The 19,530-nt window shown below is 34.2% G+C and overlaps 1 protein-coding gene across 12 annotated transcripts in view; it reads left to right on the forward strand.

The window, feature by feature from the left end:
- LOC101901213 (uncharacterized) overlaps window positions 1–19,530 on the forward strand; it is a 363,731-nt gene that overhangs the window by 270,750 nt on the left and 73,451 nt on the right. For all 12 annotated transcript variants that reach the window (XM_059124070.1, XM_059124054.1, XM_059124102.1 and 9 more), the window contains one exon: window positions 17,096–17,229. In XM_059124070.1, coding sequence (XP_058980053.1) covers window positions 17,096–17,229 — 134 coding nt within the window. The remainder of the gene's footprint in view (window positions 1–17,095; window positions 17,230–19,530) is intronic.

The following is a 19,530-nucleotide window of genomic DNA, read 5'->3' on the forward strand; positions in this document are numbered from 1 at the left end:
CATATAACGGTACCCCCCGGTATTCGGCATTTTGATGATTTTAGCCACATTTTTCAATGGAATTGCCTAAAAATCCACACAAGGAGTTCCTTGTGGGTACTTTATACCTCGGCAGAGAATTATCTATATAGGTCCACGATATCGTATAGCCCCCATTTAACGGTACCCCCGATATTTGGTATTTTGATGATTTTATCCACATTTTGCAATGGAATTCTCTGAAATTCCGCAAAAGGGGTCCCTTGTGGGCATTTTACCCCCTCAAAAAGAATTGTGTATATAGGTCCACGATATCGTATATCCCCCATATAACTGTACCCCCCGATATTCGGTATTTTGATGATGTTAGCCGCACTTTTCAATGGAATTGTCTTAAAATCCACACAAGTAGTTCCTTGTGAGTACTTCACCCCCTGAGAGAGAATTGTCTATACAGGTCCACGATATCGTATATCCCCCATATAACGGTACCTCCCGATATTCGGTATTTTATGATTTGACCCACATTTTTCATCGGAATTGCCTGAAAATTCACACAAGGAGTTCCTTGTGGGTACTTTATACCTCGACAGAGAATTATCTATATAGGTCTACGATATCGTGTAGCCCTTATATAACGGTACCCCCGATATTCGGTATTTTGATGTTTTTAGCCATATTTTTCAACGGAATGGTCACAAGGGGTTCTTTGCACACAAGGGGTTCTTTGTACACAATGGGTTCTTTGTGAGCACTTTATCCCCCGACAGACAATTCTCTATATAGGTTAACGATAACGTATAGCCCCCATATAACGGTACCCCGCGATATTCGGTATTTTGATGATTTTAGCCACATTTTCCAATCGTATTGTCTGATAACCCACACAAGGAGTTCTTTGTGAGTACTTTACTCCCTGAAAGAGAGTTGTCTGTATAGGTCCACCATATCGTACATCCCCCATATAACGGTACCCTATGATATTCGGTATTTTGATGATTTCAGCCACATTTTTCAACAGAATTGTCTGAAATTCCACACAAGGGGTTCTTTGTGAGCACTTTATCCCCCGACAGACAATTCTCTATATAGGTTAACGATAACGTATAGCCCCCATATAACGGTACCCCGCGATATTCGGTATTTTGATGATTTTAGCCACATTTTCCAATCGTATTGTCTGATAACCCACACAAGGAGTTCTTTGTGAGCACTTTAACCCCTGAAAGGTATTTGTTTATATAGGTCCACAATATCGTATATCCCCATATAACAGTACCCCCGATATTCGGGATTTTGATGATTTTAGCCACATTTCCCAATGGAATTATCTGAAAATCCACACAAGTAGTTCCTTGTGAGTACTTTACCACCAGACATAGATTTGTCTATATAGGTCCACAATAGCTTTTATGCCCCCATATATCGGCACCTTCCAATATTAGGTATTTTAAAGATTTTAACAGAATTTTCAATGGTTTTTTTTTTTTTTTTTTTGAATATTTTCTAATTCGTTCCAAATGGTGGAGGGTATTCAAAGTTCGGCCCGGCCGCACTTGCTGCTTTTTAACTTGTTACATTTCTTTTTTAAATTTTATTGACTCAAAGCAAAAAATGTCGAATATTGCATCAAATTTTAGAATAAGTTTAGATTTGTTCGAATTGGTCGCCTTTGGCACGAATTATGGCCTTTAAACGGCCAATGAAACTGTCACACGTTGCCTGAATGTTGCTCTGCGGTATTTTGGCCCATTCCCGGCAAAGAGCTTGCTTGAGGTGAGCAACCCTTTGGTATTTTTTAATGCCAAAATTGCTTTCCAAAATGCTCCGGACATAATAGTCCAACGGATTGGTATCCGGAGATTTTGGTGGACATTGTGCGCTGGAAATAAAGCGAGGTAACTCATTTTGTAACCATTCTTGGGTGACGATTGCTGAGTGTGATTGTGTTGAGTCCTGTGGGAATGTCCAAGGTCTGTGGCCAAAATATTTGCGTGCACAAGGCTTTAATACACCCTCCAGAATAGCGACCGTCGGCTGTTATGACGGTCCACTTTTCGAACCAGTTCTGCTGATGTTGCTGTTTTCTTCTGTCCACTTCCTTGACGTCGGGCTTCGCTACCAGTATCACGGTAACGAGCGATGGTACGAGACACAAAGTATTTATTCACATTTAAATGCTGGAGTGCTCTAACGATAGCCACTTGTGGTTTTCCAGTCAAATATAAGGAAATCACAGTATCACGCTTGAATTTTATCACGAATAAGTTTTTTTCTGAGAAATTCTCACCAAAATGCTTTTGTAAGCTTATAAAAAATATAATGAACTGTCACTGGAATAATTTTAACATCTCTCGGACGAGTGGCTTAGAAGTGACAGCAGTCTGAAGTTGGTTGCCTTTTTCATCTCACCCTGTATAAATTGTTAATAAATCTCATTTTGCTTCCGAATTGTCCATTGTAAAAATACTATTATTTTCTCAACAAGCTTAAAGTGCTTGGTGCGGTTCATTATTTAATTAATCAATAATTTATTTGTTTTTTATTTATAATTTATATATATTTTTCTTATATGGATCTTTCCATCGGTCCTTGAGAAATATATTTTCTTTCACCCCCGAAAGGTTCCCAATATGTTTTCCATTTCTTTCAAATATTTATTCCAATACATCATCTTATAACATCGCCCATCGGCATCAAATTGCAGCAATTAAATCCCGTTTAAAGAATATTTATTACTTTCAAACCACGTGAAACTTCGGTAAGGCTCCTTGACACTTCATGCTACATTATATTGAGATATAACGTCCTTTCGCAATGTTACAACAGCAGCACCACCAGCTTTATTTTCACGCAGTTTTAGTTGATTAACTTGATTTAATAAATCCTCTTTTGGTTGAGCATAGAAGAGAAATAATTACATTTAAAGACTGCCTGAGAACCTATAAAATACGGAAGCTTAATAATTTTAGGAATTAGAAGGATGCTCAATCTCACAGCAGTAGCAGAAGTAACAACAACAAGTACAATAACAATATACCGAGTATACTTTGTCAGTGCGGAAATTAACTGGCATCGCAGATGATAGAAGGCCGGGGGACGATACAAGTGAGGGGCGCCAAAGGATCATTTAACCAAGCAGAAACCAAACCCTCCAAGCAAGGTTAGTTAGTAAGTGAGCGTAAAGGCAATCAAACCGAAAAAAATGGATAGTAGCGGTAGTTGTGATGGCGGTGGTTTCAGCTAGATTTCTGTGTTTACGTTAATAAAGAGAACCCCAAAACGTTAAAGGAATGTGTTATAAATAAATCCGTTCAGAGATATGAATTTATTGCCTCAAATAAACACAGCAGCAAAGTGGCAACCGACTCGGCAGAGATGAAGATGATGATGCTTAGGGTGTAACAAGGCACCATCTAACCAGTAACCAACCAACCAACCAACCATCAAACACTACAGCGCAGCTATTGAATCAATGGGTGATATAGAACGAAAGCCAAGAGCCAACAACTACCAACCCAATGAGATTAGATTTGTTTTTTTTTTTTTTGGCAGCAGCCAGAGCGGAACATTCCTACAAGACTCGAATGTTGATGACGATGATGATTTTGTGTTGGTTTTGAATTGTTTTCGGAACCCGGGTTCATGTCGTTCGTATCCTTCGCTGTGTCGGTGGCTCTGGCAGGGGTATAAACATTTCATTTGTTCATTTCAATGTGAATGCCACTAAAGTGGAATTTAGATGTCAGAACAAATTTCAACCATATTTAATGTCAATTTGGAAACAAGGATTAACTATTTTTGTGTTGCTGCTGTCGTGTCCTCGACAAAACTCACGAGATGTCGAGAAAAACAACAATCCACACATTGCCGCGCACAGTAACATCGACGAATGAATTTCAACGCATTGTTGCTGTTCTTTTTTTTCGTTTTATGTTTTTCAATTCCAATGTTTGTTGTTTTGTATTTTAGTATTTTTTTTTTTTTTTTTTTTTTGAGTTTTCGCTTTATGATTTTGAGAAATATCAGCCATAAAAACTCTATCGATACAAAACAGCAACATCAATAATGAATCTTAACATGAAGTATTGACAATTTATAGCGAATAATGTCAAATTGAACCACTGGGTAAAAAGAAGTTAATTGGATTTTATGAAAAAAAAAAAAAAAATAAATAAATAAACTGAAGTTTTCCATTAATTGTTGACCATAGCTTCAATATATTCTATGGACCGATTATTCAAATAATATTGTATGGGTAGTGGCAATAGATAGAAAATCGGTTATGAAAATTGCAATTTTTATTATCCTACACGACTCAGTGGAGAGTGTTGTAAAAATTCGAATTGGGCCAAAGGGTTTGTAACTCTTGGGAATAATGATCATAGACGCACAATGTGAAGTGTGACAGGACGAGCTGAGTCGATCTAGCTATGTTTGCAAATCCTTTTGGACATGTTGTAATCATCATTTCTGGTCGAAATCGAAGTCCGTGTTACCTCCGGAAAGGGCTATGGTCAGATGATAAGTCTATCATTTTTGGTTATAATGGCGAAATATTAATGGAATAAAATTGACCACAAACTAAATTTTTTTTACGGATTGTGTCTGCAAGCCACAATTATAGAGGAATCGAGATCACTATTTTAGTGGATGGTCATCGGACACTATTTAGTGGGTGACGTGAGACATCAATTTAATGGTAAAATATACTTTCCAGCCAAATCACAATGAAATGAAGTGACCTAATGTTTAGGCTTATTTTGTGGATTATCACAGGATACTTAGTGTTCAAAAATTGATTTGAATTCCATTAGCATGGCATAGGTCATAAATGTAGCTCAATTGTAACGACATTTTTCGTGGTTTCTAACCAAACACATACATATGTATATATATAAAAGAATAGTGAAAGAGCTGACAAAACGGCTGAAGCTAGATACTTGAAAGTTTACACAAGGGTCAGTCTTTGTACGCAGGCTAGTTATAAGGCTGTGTTTTTGGAAACTCGAATGTAAGGATTTAAACATCAAATCGGATGAAACATACATATGGGAGCTATAGCTATATCTGAAACGATTTTCACCAAATTTGATGTTTCTTACGATTTCTTCTAGATTGAATTCTGTCGGATGTGCCAATATTCAGGTCATTTGGACCTTTTTTGTTCATTTGGTGCACAATTAACCTAACATCGGTTGAAGATAGGTAGTAAAATGTTCATATATGGGAGCTGTGTACAAATCTGAACCGATCTTGATAAAATTTGGTAGATGAATTTCTGGGTTGTAACCTATATCTGATGGCAAATATCATTCTTGTGGGCTGCATATTACGAATGTGGGGGACTCAAACGCCAAATCGGATGAAACCCATATATTGAAGTACTCGCTTTTAGACTGAATTCGGTCGGATGTACCAAAATTCAGGACTTTTGGACAGATATTGTCCATTTGGTGCACAATTAACCCGAAATCGGTTGAAGATATATATCTTATTCTGATCCGATCATCACTAATTTCAATAGGGTTTGTCCTTGGGCCAAACAAGTATTATTTTGCAAAATTCATCTCAAGAATACATGGACGAACTGACATGCATAAATCGACTCAGAAAGTGATTCTATGTAGATCCGTAAAGTAATTATGAGTCTATCCCGTTTCCTTCTCCATGTTACAAACAAATGCATAAAGACATAATACCATAGGCAAAGAAAGATATAGACTAAAAAGTTGTCTCATCTGTTATCTTCGAAAAAATGCTTCAATAGATGTTGTTCATGCTGTGAGAGAGCAAAAGTCAATTCACTCAATTCTCTCAAAATACAAAATATTGAAAATTTTTATGAGTTATTGTTATTTAACAATTGAAAATGAAACAGTGACTTTGTTTACTTTTACATTATCCGACTATGTCGTGAAATATTAAAATATAGAACTTAAATAGCAGAACAATGAATAAATAGTTTTTGAAGTCGAGTGACTTAACTAGCCCTGAGTGACTTTACTGGCCCAAGATCAACCATAGTGACATCTGCCGAAAGGGGTAAATTTTAAAACTTTTTAGTCTATGCCTTTATTTGTCTATGATAATACCCTTACCACCATGTAGTGTAGGGTATAAACAAAATTCGTAACTAACCATCGTCCCCGATTTCCAATTTTGTTTTTGGTCAGTAAAATGATCATTCCCAAATTATATTTTGCCTAACACAACGTAACTACATGCATCATTGATTTGAACAAAGATATGTCATAATTTACATAGAAAGGGTGTTCCATGGCCAAGGACGTACACAGAAATGCATTTCGAACCCATTTAGGAGGTAGTATGGTCAATTGTAAAGTTAACACTTTCATGTGCAATATTCCGAAAAAAGGTTCTTAGTTATTCTTTGAATTTCAAAACTCCGAAGCAAATAAATCTGTAAACGCACCTAATCACATAAGTTCAAGATATATGCACTTTTGATCGTTCTGCAAATCTATTAGACAGTATTTGTGTTTACTGTACTTCACCAAATCTATGCCTTGCTGGCCAACCTAAAGTCCGAATAATACGTTGACATGTTTGCAAGCACCTATTGTTGACATTTTTACACCCCTTTTCAAGCGAAATGTATGGAACATTCATTAAGACATCAAAGATAGATACACAGTAACAACATCAATCCTCAGGAAACGAAATGGAATGTCATAGCAATAGCCATACACGGGGGAGGGTCAGTTCAAAACACGACAAAAAATGTTGCGTAAAAATAAATTGAAAACTAAAAATCAATAGATTCGCGATACATACACGAGTAACAAAAAATTAATAACTTTCCTTTTAGCGGCCAAAAAAAGTAAAATTTCAGAGAAACAGATATGAAAAAATGAGACAGTCGACAATATATGGAACATACATATATATTTTTTCTACATTGCTGAACTATACATTTACATCAAATGTCAAAAATGAACGTGTTAGTTATTAAACACACTCTATAAGTTAAGGTTGTCCAAAAACCTGGACCAATTTAAAGGATTTGTATATATAGTTGACGTTCTAAACCATAGGGAAACAGTATTTATAGTATAATTTATCACACATTAAATCCCATAAAATTTGCAAATGTGATATGACTAACTAAGAGCCTATAAATTTGTGCAGTCTTAAAATTATTTCCAATATATTTATCATATTTAACATTTCTAAGATATATTGTCTCTTATAATAAGTTTTTTGTGTCAATATTTCAACATCTTTCTAAATTTTTCTTCTTTCTGCCCATGACAAACCCTAAATAATTTGCGATCATCTCCAAAGACAGTAGGCTTCAATTTTGATCTGGACCCCACCTCCATGCCAAATTTCTTGAGGATAGAACCATAACTGCGAACTGTAGCGTGATTACAAAGCTAGATCTACTGAGCTCGACGAAATAGGAAGATCCATATAGAACATCCATGTGCAGGACCAATATTTCGAGATGTTACCTAATTGTTGCCCCAATTAAACTTATACTACCCCCAACAGAAAGAGTTGTAGGTTATAAACACATTAGTATTTCATCCCATATCTTCGCAATGATTCTCTTACCATCTTTGGAATGATTGCAAATTTGGTATTATTGAGCACATTTGGCCGAAATCCTATTCTAATACTAAAGGTCATAAACTTAGTAGCATTTAGTACTTTTTCTACACACACGTATTGTCTTTTTCTACACACATGTATTATCGCAGCCACGAACGTTAAAATTTATGAATTTATAACATTTGAAAACTCTAGCTCTATACCTTCGATCCATAAAATTGTTATGCACGGTGAGATGAAAAAATCTGCAACAAACTTCAGACTGCTATCATTTCTAAGGAAGCGGACGGAAGAGATCTGCAGCATTAGCAGAAATAGTTCGAAAAGTAAAGAAGCGACTTGATCGAAACCAGCGTCGCAGTGGCCGAAAAATGGCTCGTGAGCTGAACATATTGCTATATTCCATTCGGCAAATATTGAAAAATGAGCTCGGGGTAAAGCCATTGAAATTTCAAAAAGTGCAAGAATTTACACCGCAATAGAGAGAAAATAGACTCAAAAAGCTTAAGAGTTGCTTCGCTTGGCCGAAAGTGGTGAACTGCCAAATTTGGTTTTCTCCGATGAAAAAAAAAACTCGTTGTCCAGCAGTTTGTAAACAAACAAAATTATCGTATTTACTTGCCAAAGAGGCCAGCTGAGAATGTGCACCTTCAGTTGGCTACCAGAACTCAAGCACCGGCCATGGTGATGGTGTGGGCCGCCAAAACAGCCGATGGTCGCTCTTCGCTCGTATTAATCGACCGTGGCATCATAATAGATGCGAATATTATCGCTTAAATATTCTGGAGGGTGTATTAAAGCCACAGACCTTGGACATTCCAACAGAACTCAACACCATTGCTCTCAGCCTCCTAAGAAGGGTTACAAAATGAGGTTCCTCGCTTCATTTTCAGCGCACAATGGCCACCAAAATCTTCGGATACCAATCCGTTGGACTATTGCGTCAGGAGTATTTTGGAAAGCAAGGTTGGCAATTAAAAATACCAACAAGTGATTCAACTCAAGCAAGGGCTTTGCCGGAAATGGACCAAAAAACCGCAGAGCAACATTCGGGCAGCGTGTGACGGTTTCATTGGCCGTTCGAAGGCCATATTTCGTGCCAAAGGTGACCAATTCGAATAAATTTAAACTTATTCCGACAGTTTTTGCTTTTATTCAAAAAAAAATTAAAAAAAATATGATGGCTATTGACTTTGTTGCAGTTGTTTTTAGCTCACCCTGTATATATTTCCAAAAATCCTCATACATCCAATTTCTGTCTGTGTCCCTAAATATTTATATAATTTAATTTTTATAGCTATTGATCAATATTTCGTGGAAAAAAGTTCCTATGCCGCCTTTAAAAACGTCAATTTCTTTAGAAAATATTGCACATGTTATCAAACCGACCTCTCTTTAAATCTACTCCCTTTGCAGCCTACCACTTTTCAGTTAAACTTTTTTGTCAACAAGTCTTCTCACAAACCCTAAAACATTCAATTTGCAATGAATATCCTCTTCATGAGCTCAAAAGTGAAAGGTGCTTTACAGTCATACTTTTTATTTGCTCAACTTTTTTTTGATTAGTTATAATTATTTGCAGAGTGTATTCGCAGTCGTGGCTTGAAATGCTGCATTACACTCACAACATCGCTGTACCAACGTCAACAAAGTCAAGGGGAAAAGGTTGCCAATAACAAGAACTCAGTTGTCGTTTTCAGTTGAAAAGCCAGCAAGTTCATTTTTTTTAGCTGGTTGACATTTTATGCAAATTAACTGAGCAAACAGCAACAACAACAGCAGCAAACGCATATTTTTTAAGCTTACCATGAATACCAACGAAAGCAAAAAAAAAAAAATAGAAAAGTGAACACACAACCCAGCACGTAGCATCAACAAACCGCCGACTGGCAAAAAAAATAAAACATGAAATGTTGTTATCAACAGAAAATGTAAATGATTTCAAAGAAGAAAAAAAAATTGGATTTGAATTTAGTTTTAATGAGTCACAAATTTTCGATGACCTTTTAACTTTTGCGCTAAGCTTTTTTTCATGCTCATAGACTGACTGCAAATTGAGGTCGTCGTTGCTTATTTGCTTATGTTTCGATATATTTACTTTTACTTTTAGGATTTAATTTCATGGTGGCCATTTGAAATTGGTCCCATTTCATGGTGTCCCCATTTTCTGTCAGTTGCTTGGCTGCTTGGTTGGTTTGTTGGCCATTTAAATAATGGTATTAAATGATTAACCAAATTTTTGGCTAGCCCTTTTTGAAATAGGCGAAAAAAAGGAAAAGAAAAAACTCTATTAAGCATAGTTTCATGCCAGTAGGGGCACCGAACCAAAAAAAAAAAAAAATTTAAATTGTATTTTATTTTTTAATGTCCCAATATAAATTATTTATAATTACAAATTCGTGGCAAGGATTTGGGGCAAACTGCAAAGGATCTTGTGGCAAGATATGGCATAGTTTATTTGGGTTTAATTTTAACTTAAAAATTTGGGAAAAAAAATACCAAATTGTGAATTTCGTGAAGTGTGGTGTGATTTTAATAGGCAAACCTTGCTGGGGGGCCATGCCAAAATGTAAACTAATGTAGATAATTTTTAATATTGAATATCAAACACGTACGACAAATATTAACACGATATCCATAGTTATGTTTAGAAAAATGCTATTCTAATTTCAAACCCGTAAGGAAATGTCAAAAATCAAAACCACTATGCATATTTAGTAAAGCTCCCGTAACAAATTTATCTCAAGTAGAACCTAGCACCTATCAACATGTGGCTTTAGAGCAGTTATAGTTTGCTAAAGAGTGCATGATATTACTTAGAGAAGGATTATATTAAAAAATATATATCGGAGCCGAGTTGCACAAAATGGAAAAGTACGTCCCGAAATTCACCCTATTTGGGCTGATATTAGCCATTATTTGCACAATAAACTTGAAATCGGATTTAGGATACATATGTGAGGGACTTAAATACAAAATCGGATGAAACATATTTATGGGAGCTATAGCTATATCTGAACCACTTTTCTCCAAATTTGATGCACCGATTTCGGTCGGATGTACCAAAAATTCAGGACTTTTTGACAGATATTGGCCATTTGGTGCATAACTGAGCCAAAATCGGTTGATGCTATATAAGGGAGCTATATCCAAATCTGAACCGATGGTGCGCAATTATCCCGAATTCGGTTGAAGACATACAGGGTTGCCCATATTCGACGGACCCATCTGGCAACGCCATAAATGTTGACAGAGATGTCACATCGCTTAATGACATACCGCGTTTGAAGCGTCAGTCCAAGCAGATTTTTACCATGAACCAATACACGCCACGCGAGCGCTCTGAAATAGTTGAAATTTACATTCAACAGAAGAAGTCAATTGTGAAAACCCAACGTACTTTTAAAACATTAAAACATCATTAAGCGTTTATACGAAAAATTTTCGACTGGTAAGGCTCTTTCGAAGAGGCCATATAAAACTCGACCAAGGCGATCGGCCGAGAATATCGCTGCCGTACGAGCCAGTGTTGAGAGGTTCCCGAAGAACATCCCAAAAACACCGTTCTCAGCAGTTGGGCATGGCTCGGTCCATTTACAACGGATTATTCGCATTGATTTGCATTTGTTCCCGTACACAATTCAATTGACGCAAAGAATATTGCCTGCGGACAAGCCTCGTCGATTGGAATGGGCCCAAAGGACCGTCGAATATGGGCAACCCCGTATGGGAGCTATATCTAAATCTGATCCGATTATGACCAATAGTGTTCGTCGTTGGCCCAAACAAGTATTGTTTACAAAATTTCAACTCAATCGGATAATAAATGCGACCAAAAGTACATGGACGGACGGACGGATGGACGTACTGACATGCATAAATCGACTCAGAAAGTGATTATATGAAGATTTTCAAAAGTAACTATGTGTCTATTTCGCCATCTCCTTCTCCATGTTACAAACAAATGCACAAATACATAATACCCTTACCACTATGTGGGGTATAAAAACGAGCTGATATCGGAAAATTTTTTATTAGAACCTATCTGCAGTGAGAAACGAATTCATAATAAATTTTTGTAGAAGATTTCAAATAAACATATTCCAACATATTTTTTAAAATTTCTTCAAGTTGTACATTAAAAATTAACAATATATATTTGATGTAGATTTTTTGCGTAAAAAATGTAAATTAGCTGCAAGGCTTTAATCGGAAAATAGACATTTTTTAAGGAACTTCCAAAACGATTGCTTTAACTTAGCTATGAAAATAATACACAATTGTTTTAATAAAAACGGTCCTAAATATATTATTAGTGAAAGCTTAATAATATAAATCTAAAATATGAGAACAGTTATCTCAAAATGTTTTGTGATGTTCCGCCGTAGCAGATTTGAAAACCTTATTTGATATGTCTTCAAAAAATTATTAGCAGAATGTGATAAAGAAATAATCGTGCATTTTAAAATTATCTTTCAAATAATCGAAGAGTTTTAGGAATATGTAAATGCCTCTTGAGCAATTGTCGTCAGTTTATTACGTGTTTTTTAGTTGTTTTTACATCTATAATATAAGATTTTTATACCCTCCACCATACTAAGTATGGAGGGTTTATTAAGTACGTCATTTCGTGTGTAACTCATAGAAATAATAAGTTTACACCTAACAAAGCATATATATTTTTCATCATCGTAAATTCTAAGACTATGTAGCCCTGTCTGTCTGCAGTAATCACGCTAGAGTCAAAACGAATAAAGATAGGAAGGTAACATTTTGTACAGATCAGTCTTTTGTCTGCAGGTATCCCGATATTCGGTATTTTGATGATTGTAGCCAAAATTTTGAATGAAATTTTCTGAAAATCCACACAAGTAGTTCCTTCTGAGTACTGTTCACAGGGTACTCAAAGTTCGGTCAGGCCGAACTTACTGCTTTTTTACTTGTTTCTATTATCGTGGATTTTTACGAATAAATTGTAACTTCTTCATAACTGTAATATTTTTCCACAGCCCTGCTATTATCGTGGATTTGCAGGAAATATTGCAAAGGACAATCGCAGTAGAAAAGAATAGTTTTTGAAGAATATTAGGTTCTTGATCGTATTTCAGAGCATATATTTAAGGAAAATTAGTTCTATAATAAAAGGAATTTTCAGAATATTCTTTATATTATCTTATGAGTAATAATTGTAGATTTTTAAGAAATGACCTTTTTATTTTTTCAATGTATGATCATGGATTATAGGAATATTGCATTAGGGTATATCAAGAACATTAGCTTTTTTTAAGAATATTTCAAAATGATATTTAAAATGCTATTTGTGAAAGAACTTCTAGAGCTTTGATTTTTAAGCTATAATAGTAGATTACTCTTTAATAATATTTTATATAAACGTTTAAAAAGCAATATCAGAGCTATACTTTTCTAGTTATAATGGTCGATTTTTTAGAATACTGTTTTAAAATACTTCAGAGTCATAATATTTGAGAAATGAATGCAACTCCTCTCTATATTCAAGGTATAAATGTCGATTTTTTACGAATATGGTTTAAAGGTATATTGTGGACATAATAGTGATGTTTTTAAAAATATTAAGAAAATGATATTTGAGAAATGAATATAACAGATTATTTTTTCCAAAGTATAATAGGGGATTTCTAAAATTTCTTTCAAGATATAATTGTGGAATTTCAAGGACATGTATGCCGTTCCGCACATTTCCGTATATAAAGAAGAGTAATCGTCCAAGTATTACTATGTTTGTGGGTATTATAGGTATTATATTCATAAGTACCTTCATTACTTTGATAGTGGATTATTGAAAAATTGTTAAAGCCTTGGAAGATAGTGGTATTTAAAAAATATTTTTTTAACAGCTTTCACAATGTATTTTTAATTATATTCATTGGACAAATCGTGTTTAAACGATATTTTTATAAAAAACCTTTCGAATTTTAATCTAGATTTTTTTTAAAGGACTTAAAAGCTTTAAACGCACATTTTTGGAGAATTTTGAAGCCTTGATCACTGATTTTAAATGACATTTGGAAATTTAGAATTTTTTATCGTGGACTTTTGAATAGTATTTTGTTAAGGACCTACAGACCGTTGAATTTGGAATTTGAATTTTATAAATATTTTCTTTAGATATATATTTTTTAAAAAAATATTTTCTTCAGATTATTAATTTTAGCAGATTTCATTTAGCAGATTTAATTCTAAAAAATATCCACTATCAAAAAAAGAGAGCGTAAAAACGATTTTTTTTATCATAAATACCCTGAGTTAAAATAAATGATGTTGAAATTGTTTAAAAAGTTTTAAAAAGTTATATAGTTCCGCATTTTCGTGTAGGCCATATATATACATACATATATATACATATATATATATAAATATATATATATATATATATATATATATATATATATATATATATATATATATATATATATATATATATATATATATATATATTTATATATATATATATATATGTATATATATGTATGTATATATATGGCCTACACGAAAATGCGGAACTATATAACTTTTTAAAACTTTTTAAACAATTTCAACATCATTTATTTTAACTCAGGGTATTTATGATAAAAAAAATCGTTTTTACGCTCTCTTTATTTGATAGTGGATATTTTTTAGAATTAAATCTGCTAAATGAAATCTGCTAAAATTAATAATCTGAAGAAAATATTTTTTTAAAAAATATATATCTAAAGAAAATATTTATAAAATTCAAATTCCAAATTCAACGGTCTGTAGGTCCTTAACAAAATACTATTCAAAAGTCCACGATAAAAATATATAAATATATATATATATATATATATATATATATATATATATATATATATATATATATATATATATATATATATATATATATATATATATATATATACATATATATATATATATATATATATATATGACTAGAATTATCCAAATATTGAAATATTTCTGTCGATATTCAGTATTTTGATGATTGTAGACACATTTTCCATCTAATCGATTTGTAATTTGATATTCGGCGTTACTAATGACCCTATTTCCACAGCCAAAAAAAAAAAATGACTTCACGTGTCTATATTTTCCTGGTGCTATTCCCGATTATCCGCATTTTTTCAAAAATTTCCAACGGAATTTTTTGACGTCTTTGTTCTTTCCTCCCAGTATTCTGTCTTTTGGTGATTTTAGACATATTTTCAAATTTGGTATATTGAGTTTTTAATAGTCACTACATTCAGATCTAAATCCCCAGGTATTTTGATATAGATTCAATATTTGGATAATTCTAGTCATATTGTTCAACGAATTATTTTTTTTTTAAATTGCATTAGAGTTTAGAGTTCTGTTTGGAATATTGCCCATATACGGGCATTTTTGAAATATAATTGTTTGAAATTTTGCACTTTTAGTTCGTAATATGTACTGTACCCTCTGGTAGCAAATTCACATCGTCGCCTAAAGACACATTTTCAAGAGTGTTTTATTTAACATAGGCATTGCATCTTACATATATTTTATGTAATTTATAAGATCTGAAAACACCCATAGTATTTTTTCTAAAGAAATTTATTTGCTTTTCTTCCTGAAAATGAAAATCTTAAATATTCTCAAAAAATTCCTAAAAATTATTCTCTGGAAATTCCTTACCTCACATAATACACGTTTCGATAAATAGTTTGATAGAAATGGCAATAATTAACATTCTTGAGGTCGGAGCATCTTCATTGTTTTTTCAAAAATAGTTTTACTGAGGTAACAATCTATAAAGTGGTGTATTTTAGTATTAGATACCAAATTTTTTTTTCGAATGCCCTCAGCGATAAGTAATGTGCAGTAAAAGAAAAACAATAAATTATTAACTATGGAGTCTTACACATAGCTTAGGTACCTTTATCATAATATGATAAATGTTCTTTAATTTTATGGACCCTTTAATATTCTCACCTTTACATATATAATGTTGTGAGTTCGTGTTAATATTTTGATATACACAAGTGGGCCTCCTACTGTCATTTGAAGTAGCATATATATGTGTGTGTGTGTGTTCCATATGGTGCTAAAGTCTAATTTACTATAACTGAGATTGTTTTCTCCCCCCGCTTTTGGCATGTGTCCATTCTTTCCTATTATTTGTTTTTGTCACATGGTCTAGGTTTGCTAAGCAAACTCGAATAACCTGGAACAGGGGACCAAAAGAAAACATAAGGAGTTGTTGGCACAATAGTTTTGGCATAAACCAATGTAATATACTTGAAAATATATGTACAATCTTGGACAATTGAATTGGGATATCAGATTAGGGATAATAATAAAATAATTTAATTTGCTAATGCTAATTATTATGACGTTTTAAAGAGACGAAGCTGAAGAGATTGATTAAAATGAAATCTCGTAATAAATCATAATTCAATAACCGCATGCTGCTACATTGCCAAATATCCTGCTCCAAAAAGCCTATAATATATGTAGGAACATATGTATCATATGTGATACTCCATCACATCGCATCGCATACCATACCATACCAAGAACAGATGCCATTGTGAATAGACATACAGACGTAGAACTGTTAGTGCGTAAAACAATATGCTTGTTTGTTCTGCTCTTACAATACAGCCATAAGGAATTACTTATGTATGTGTCACAAGTACTGTGGCGAGCACACACACACACACGTATTTTGACTCATTTGCACACATAGCTAGCCATACGTATTCTTGTTAAACTTGGGCATAATTGTTTTATTTACTTATCCTAAATATGTCCACCGCCTGTGTGACAACGAACGACCAACTTGCCTCCGTCTGCTTCCCTTGAGGGACGGACACACAGGCGTTGTTATGGAACCATGCCATAGTTTAGTGGCTGTGCTTTGTTTTAGTATTACTTTTTGTAGTTGTTTTTGTCACCGTGCCTGCGTATATTTGAACTGTTTTTGTCACTCATTCTACGTTCTTTTTTTCTGGGTTTGTGGGTTTGTTTCTTCTTCGTATTTTTGGGATAATTAGATTTGTCATTGTGCATTAGTGATGATTTCTCCTCATGGGACTGAGGGAATTTTCTCTCATTTTTCTATTTGTTAATTCTTTTTAAATTCATTAACTATAATTACACATAATGTTTTGCGGGTCTTTGTATTAAATTAATATCGCAGGATTAGGTTTTGAGCACAATTTCATTACATTTACTTTATTAATTATTTTGGCCACAGACATTTATCTTTTTGCCATTTGACATTGGGGTAACTTAATTTGTTTGTGTGTGTGTGTGTGTGTGGTTTAAATCTAATTTGTTGGTCCCCACTAAATGTTGCGGGAATGACAGCAAAAAAAAATATTTTTTGTAAGTTAGGCCGCAATGTTATATTTTAAAATGAAAGTTTGAAAAAGGCCGTTAGGAAGTTGGTTGATTTTTAAAGATTTCGTTAACAAAAATGTTATGTAAATATACATTTGTTTTCATGTATTTTCTCTTTAATATTTTGTATTTAATTGTTTTCTTTTATTTCCAGAACTTCCCGACAAGCGTCCATTATTGTTTACAGAACAAACACGCTATGAACCGGGCGATATTCTAAGAGCTAATTGTAGTACACCTCCTTCCAGACCTAGAGCCGAGCTTAAATTTACAATTAATAATATGGTGGTAAGTCAAAATTACATATTACTAATCATCGTGTCACCTTTAGCATTAAGGGGAAATTTTCAATAATTGTATTGAAAAATTATAACAATTAACAAAATAATCCAAACTTGAAGAACTTAAAGCGAGGATGTGTTGTATTCATATATGTATACAGGGTGAGATGAAAAAACTGCAACCAACTTCTGACTGCTATCATTTCTAAGCCACTCATACGACAGCTGTTAAAATAATTCCAGTGACAGCTCATTATATTACTTACAGGCGTACAAAAGCATTTTTGTGAGAATTATCCAGAAAAAAAGTTATTACTGATGGAATTCAAGCGTGATAGTGTGATTTCTTTATATTTGGCTGGAAAACCACAAATGGCTACCGTTAGAGCACTCCAGCATTCAAATGTGAATAAATCTTTTGTGTCTTGTACCATCGCTCGTTACCTTGATACTGGTAGCGTAGCCCGACGTCAAGGAAGTGAACGGAAAAAACAGCAACATCAGCAGAAATGGTTCGAAAAGTAAAGTAGCGACAAGATCGAAACCCCCATCACAGTGGCCGACAAATGGCTCGTGAGCTGAACATATCGCAATATTCCATTCGGCAAATATTGAAAATTATGCTCGGGGTAAAGCCATTGAAATTCCAAAAAGTACAAGAACTTGCACCGCTACAGAAAGAAAATAGACTCAAAAGAGCTAAAGACTTGCTTTGCTTGGCCGAAAGTGGTGAACTGCCGAATTTGGTTTTCTCCGATGAGAAGACATTCGCTGTCCAGCAGTTTGTAAACAAACAAAATGATCGTGTTTACTTGCCAAAGAGGTCGGCTGAAAACGTGCTCCTTCACTTTGCCACCAGAACTCAAGCGCCGGCCATGCTGATGGTGTGGGCCTACATAACAGCCGATGGTCGCTCTCCCGTGTCATCAGAATAAATGCCGAATATAATGGCGAAAATATTTTGGAGGGTGTATTAAAGCCTTGGGCACGCAAACATTTTTGCCGCAGACCTTGGACATTCAAACAGGACTCAGCACCATCGCACTCAACACGCGCCAGCCAAGAATGGTTACAAAATGAGTTTCCTCGCTTCATTTCCAGCACACAATGGCCACCAAAATCTCCGGATACCAATCCCTTGGACTATTGTGTCTGGAGTATTTTGGAAAGTAAGGTTGGCACTAAAAAATACCAAAGTGTCGATCACCTCAAGCAAGCGCAACATTCGGGCAGCGTGTGACGGTTTCATTGGCCGTTTGAAGGCCATAATTCGTGCCAAAGGTGACCAATTCGAACAAATCTAAACTTATTCCCTAGAATGTTTACCGACAGAAATACTTTTTTAGCCTATGTCAGTTTATTAAAATATAATTTTATATATTCAAGGATCGGACCAATATTTTTCCATTCTCATCTGATTTGGACCATATTGACTAGTTCCGTCACTTTATATGAGATACGTTATAATTTTTGGAAAATGTGGAAATATGCCTGAGGTACCAGATATAGTGCACCACAGTGTTTCACTTCATTTAATACTCATCAAAAATATTGGAATGTAAACATTTTTTTTTTTAAGTCAAACCGATTATATGGTGGATCAAAAATTCAACCTTTTGTGGGGGAGGTACCGGCCTATAGATATTTCCGTTAGATCTCAGGTTTAGAGAAATATTTTGTGTGATAGAATCACTGACTTTTTTCGGAAGTCATGAAAGTCATAATTATTCAAAATTTTGACCCGTTTTGCGGAAAGTAACAGAAGGGTTCGTCCGACGGGATGTATCATTTTTACGCCAGATCTTCTTTTAAAATAGTTTGCGATGGGTGAAATTTGAAGAGAATCGGAAGCTTATTTTGCATTTTATGAGCGTTTTGGTTATTTAAAATTGTGACTACGTTGTGGTTGAGGTACCAGAAGAAGTGGGCACATATCTCCCATCTTCACACTAGATCTTTTGTAAATAAAAACTATTGTGACGTGTGAAATTTGAAGAAATTCGAATTCGATGAGAGTCATAATTATTCAAAATTTTGACCTGGTGAGGAGAAATAATCCGACATATTCCATCGTCGCACCTGATCTTGTATTGAGTAAAATATTTGAAAATAATCGGTTTTTCAAAATGTTGACCCCATTGTGGGGGAGGTTACATAAAGACTGGATCGATATCTACCATCTTCACAGTAGATATTATATTAAGAAAATATTGGGGTGTATAAATGTGAAGAGAATCGATTACTTAATAATTTGAAGGCAATCAGACTCTTATTTCACATTTTAGAATAGCTATAATAATTGAAAGAT

The sequence above is a fragment of the Musca domestica genome, unplaced genomic scaffold (assembly GCF_030504385.1).
Source record: "Musca domestica strain aabys unplaced genomic scaffold, Musca_domestica.polishedcontigs.V.1.1 1, whole genome shotgun sequence".
Classification (NCBI taxonomy): Eukaryota; Metazoa; Arthropoda; class Insecta; order Diptera; family Muscidae; genus Musca; species Musca domestica.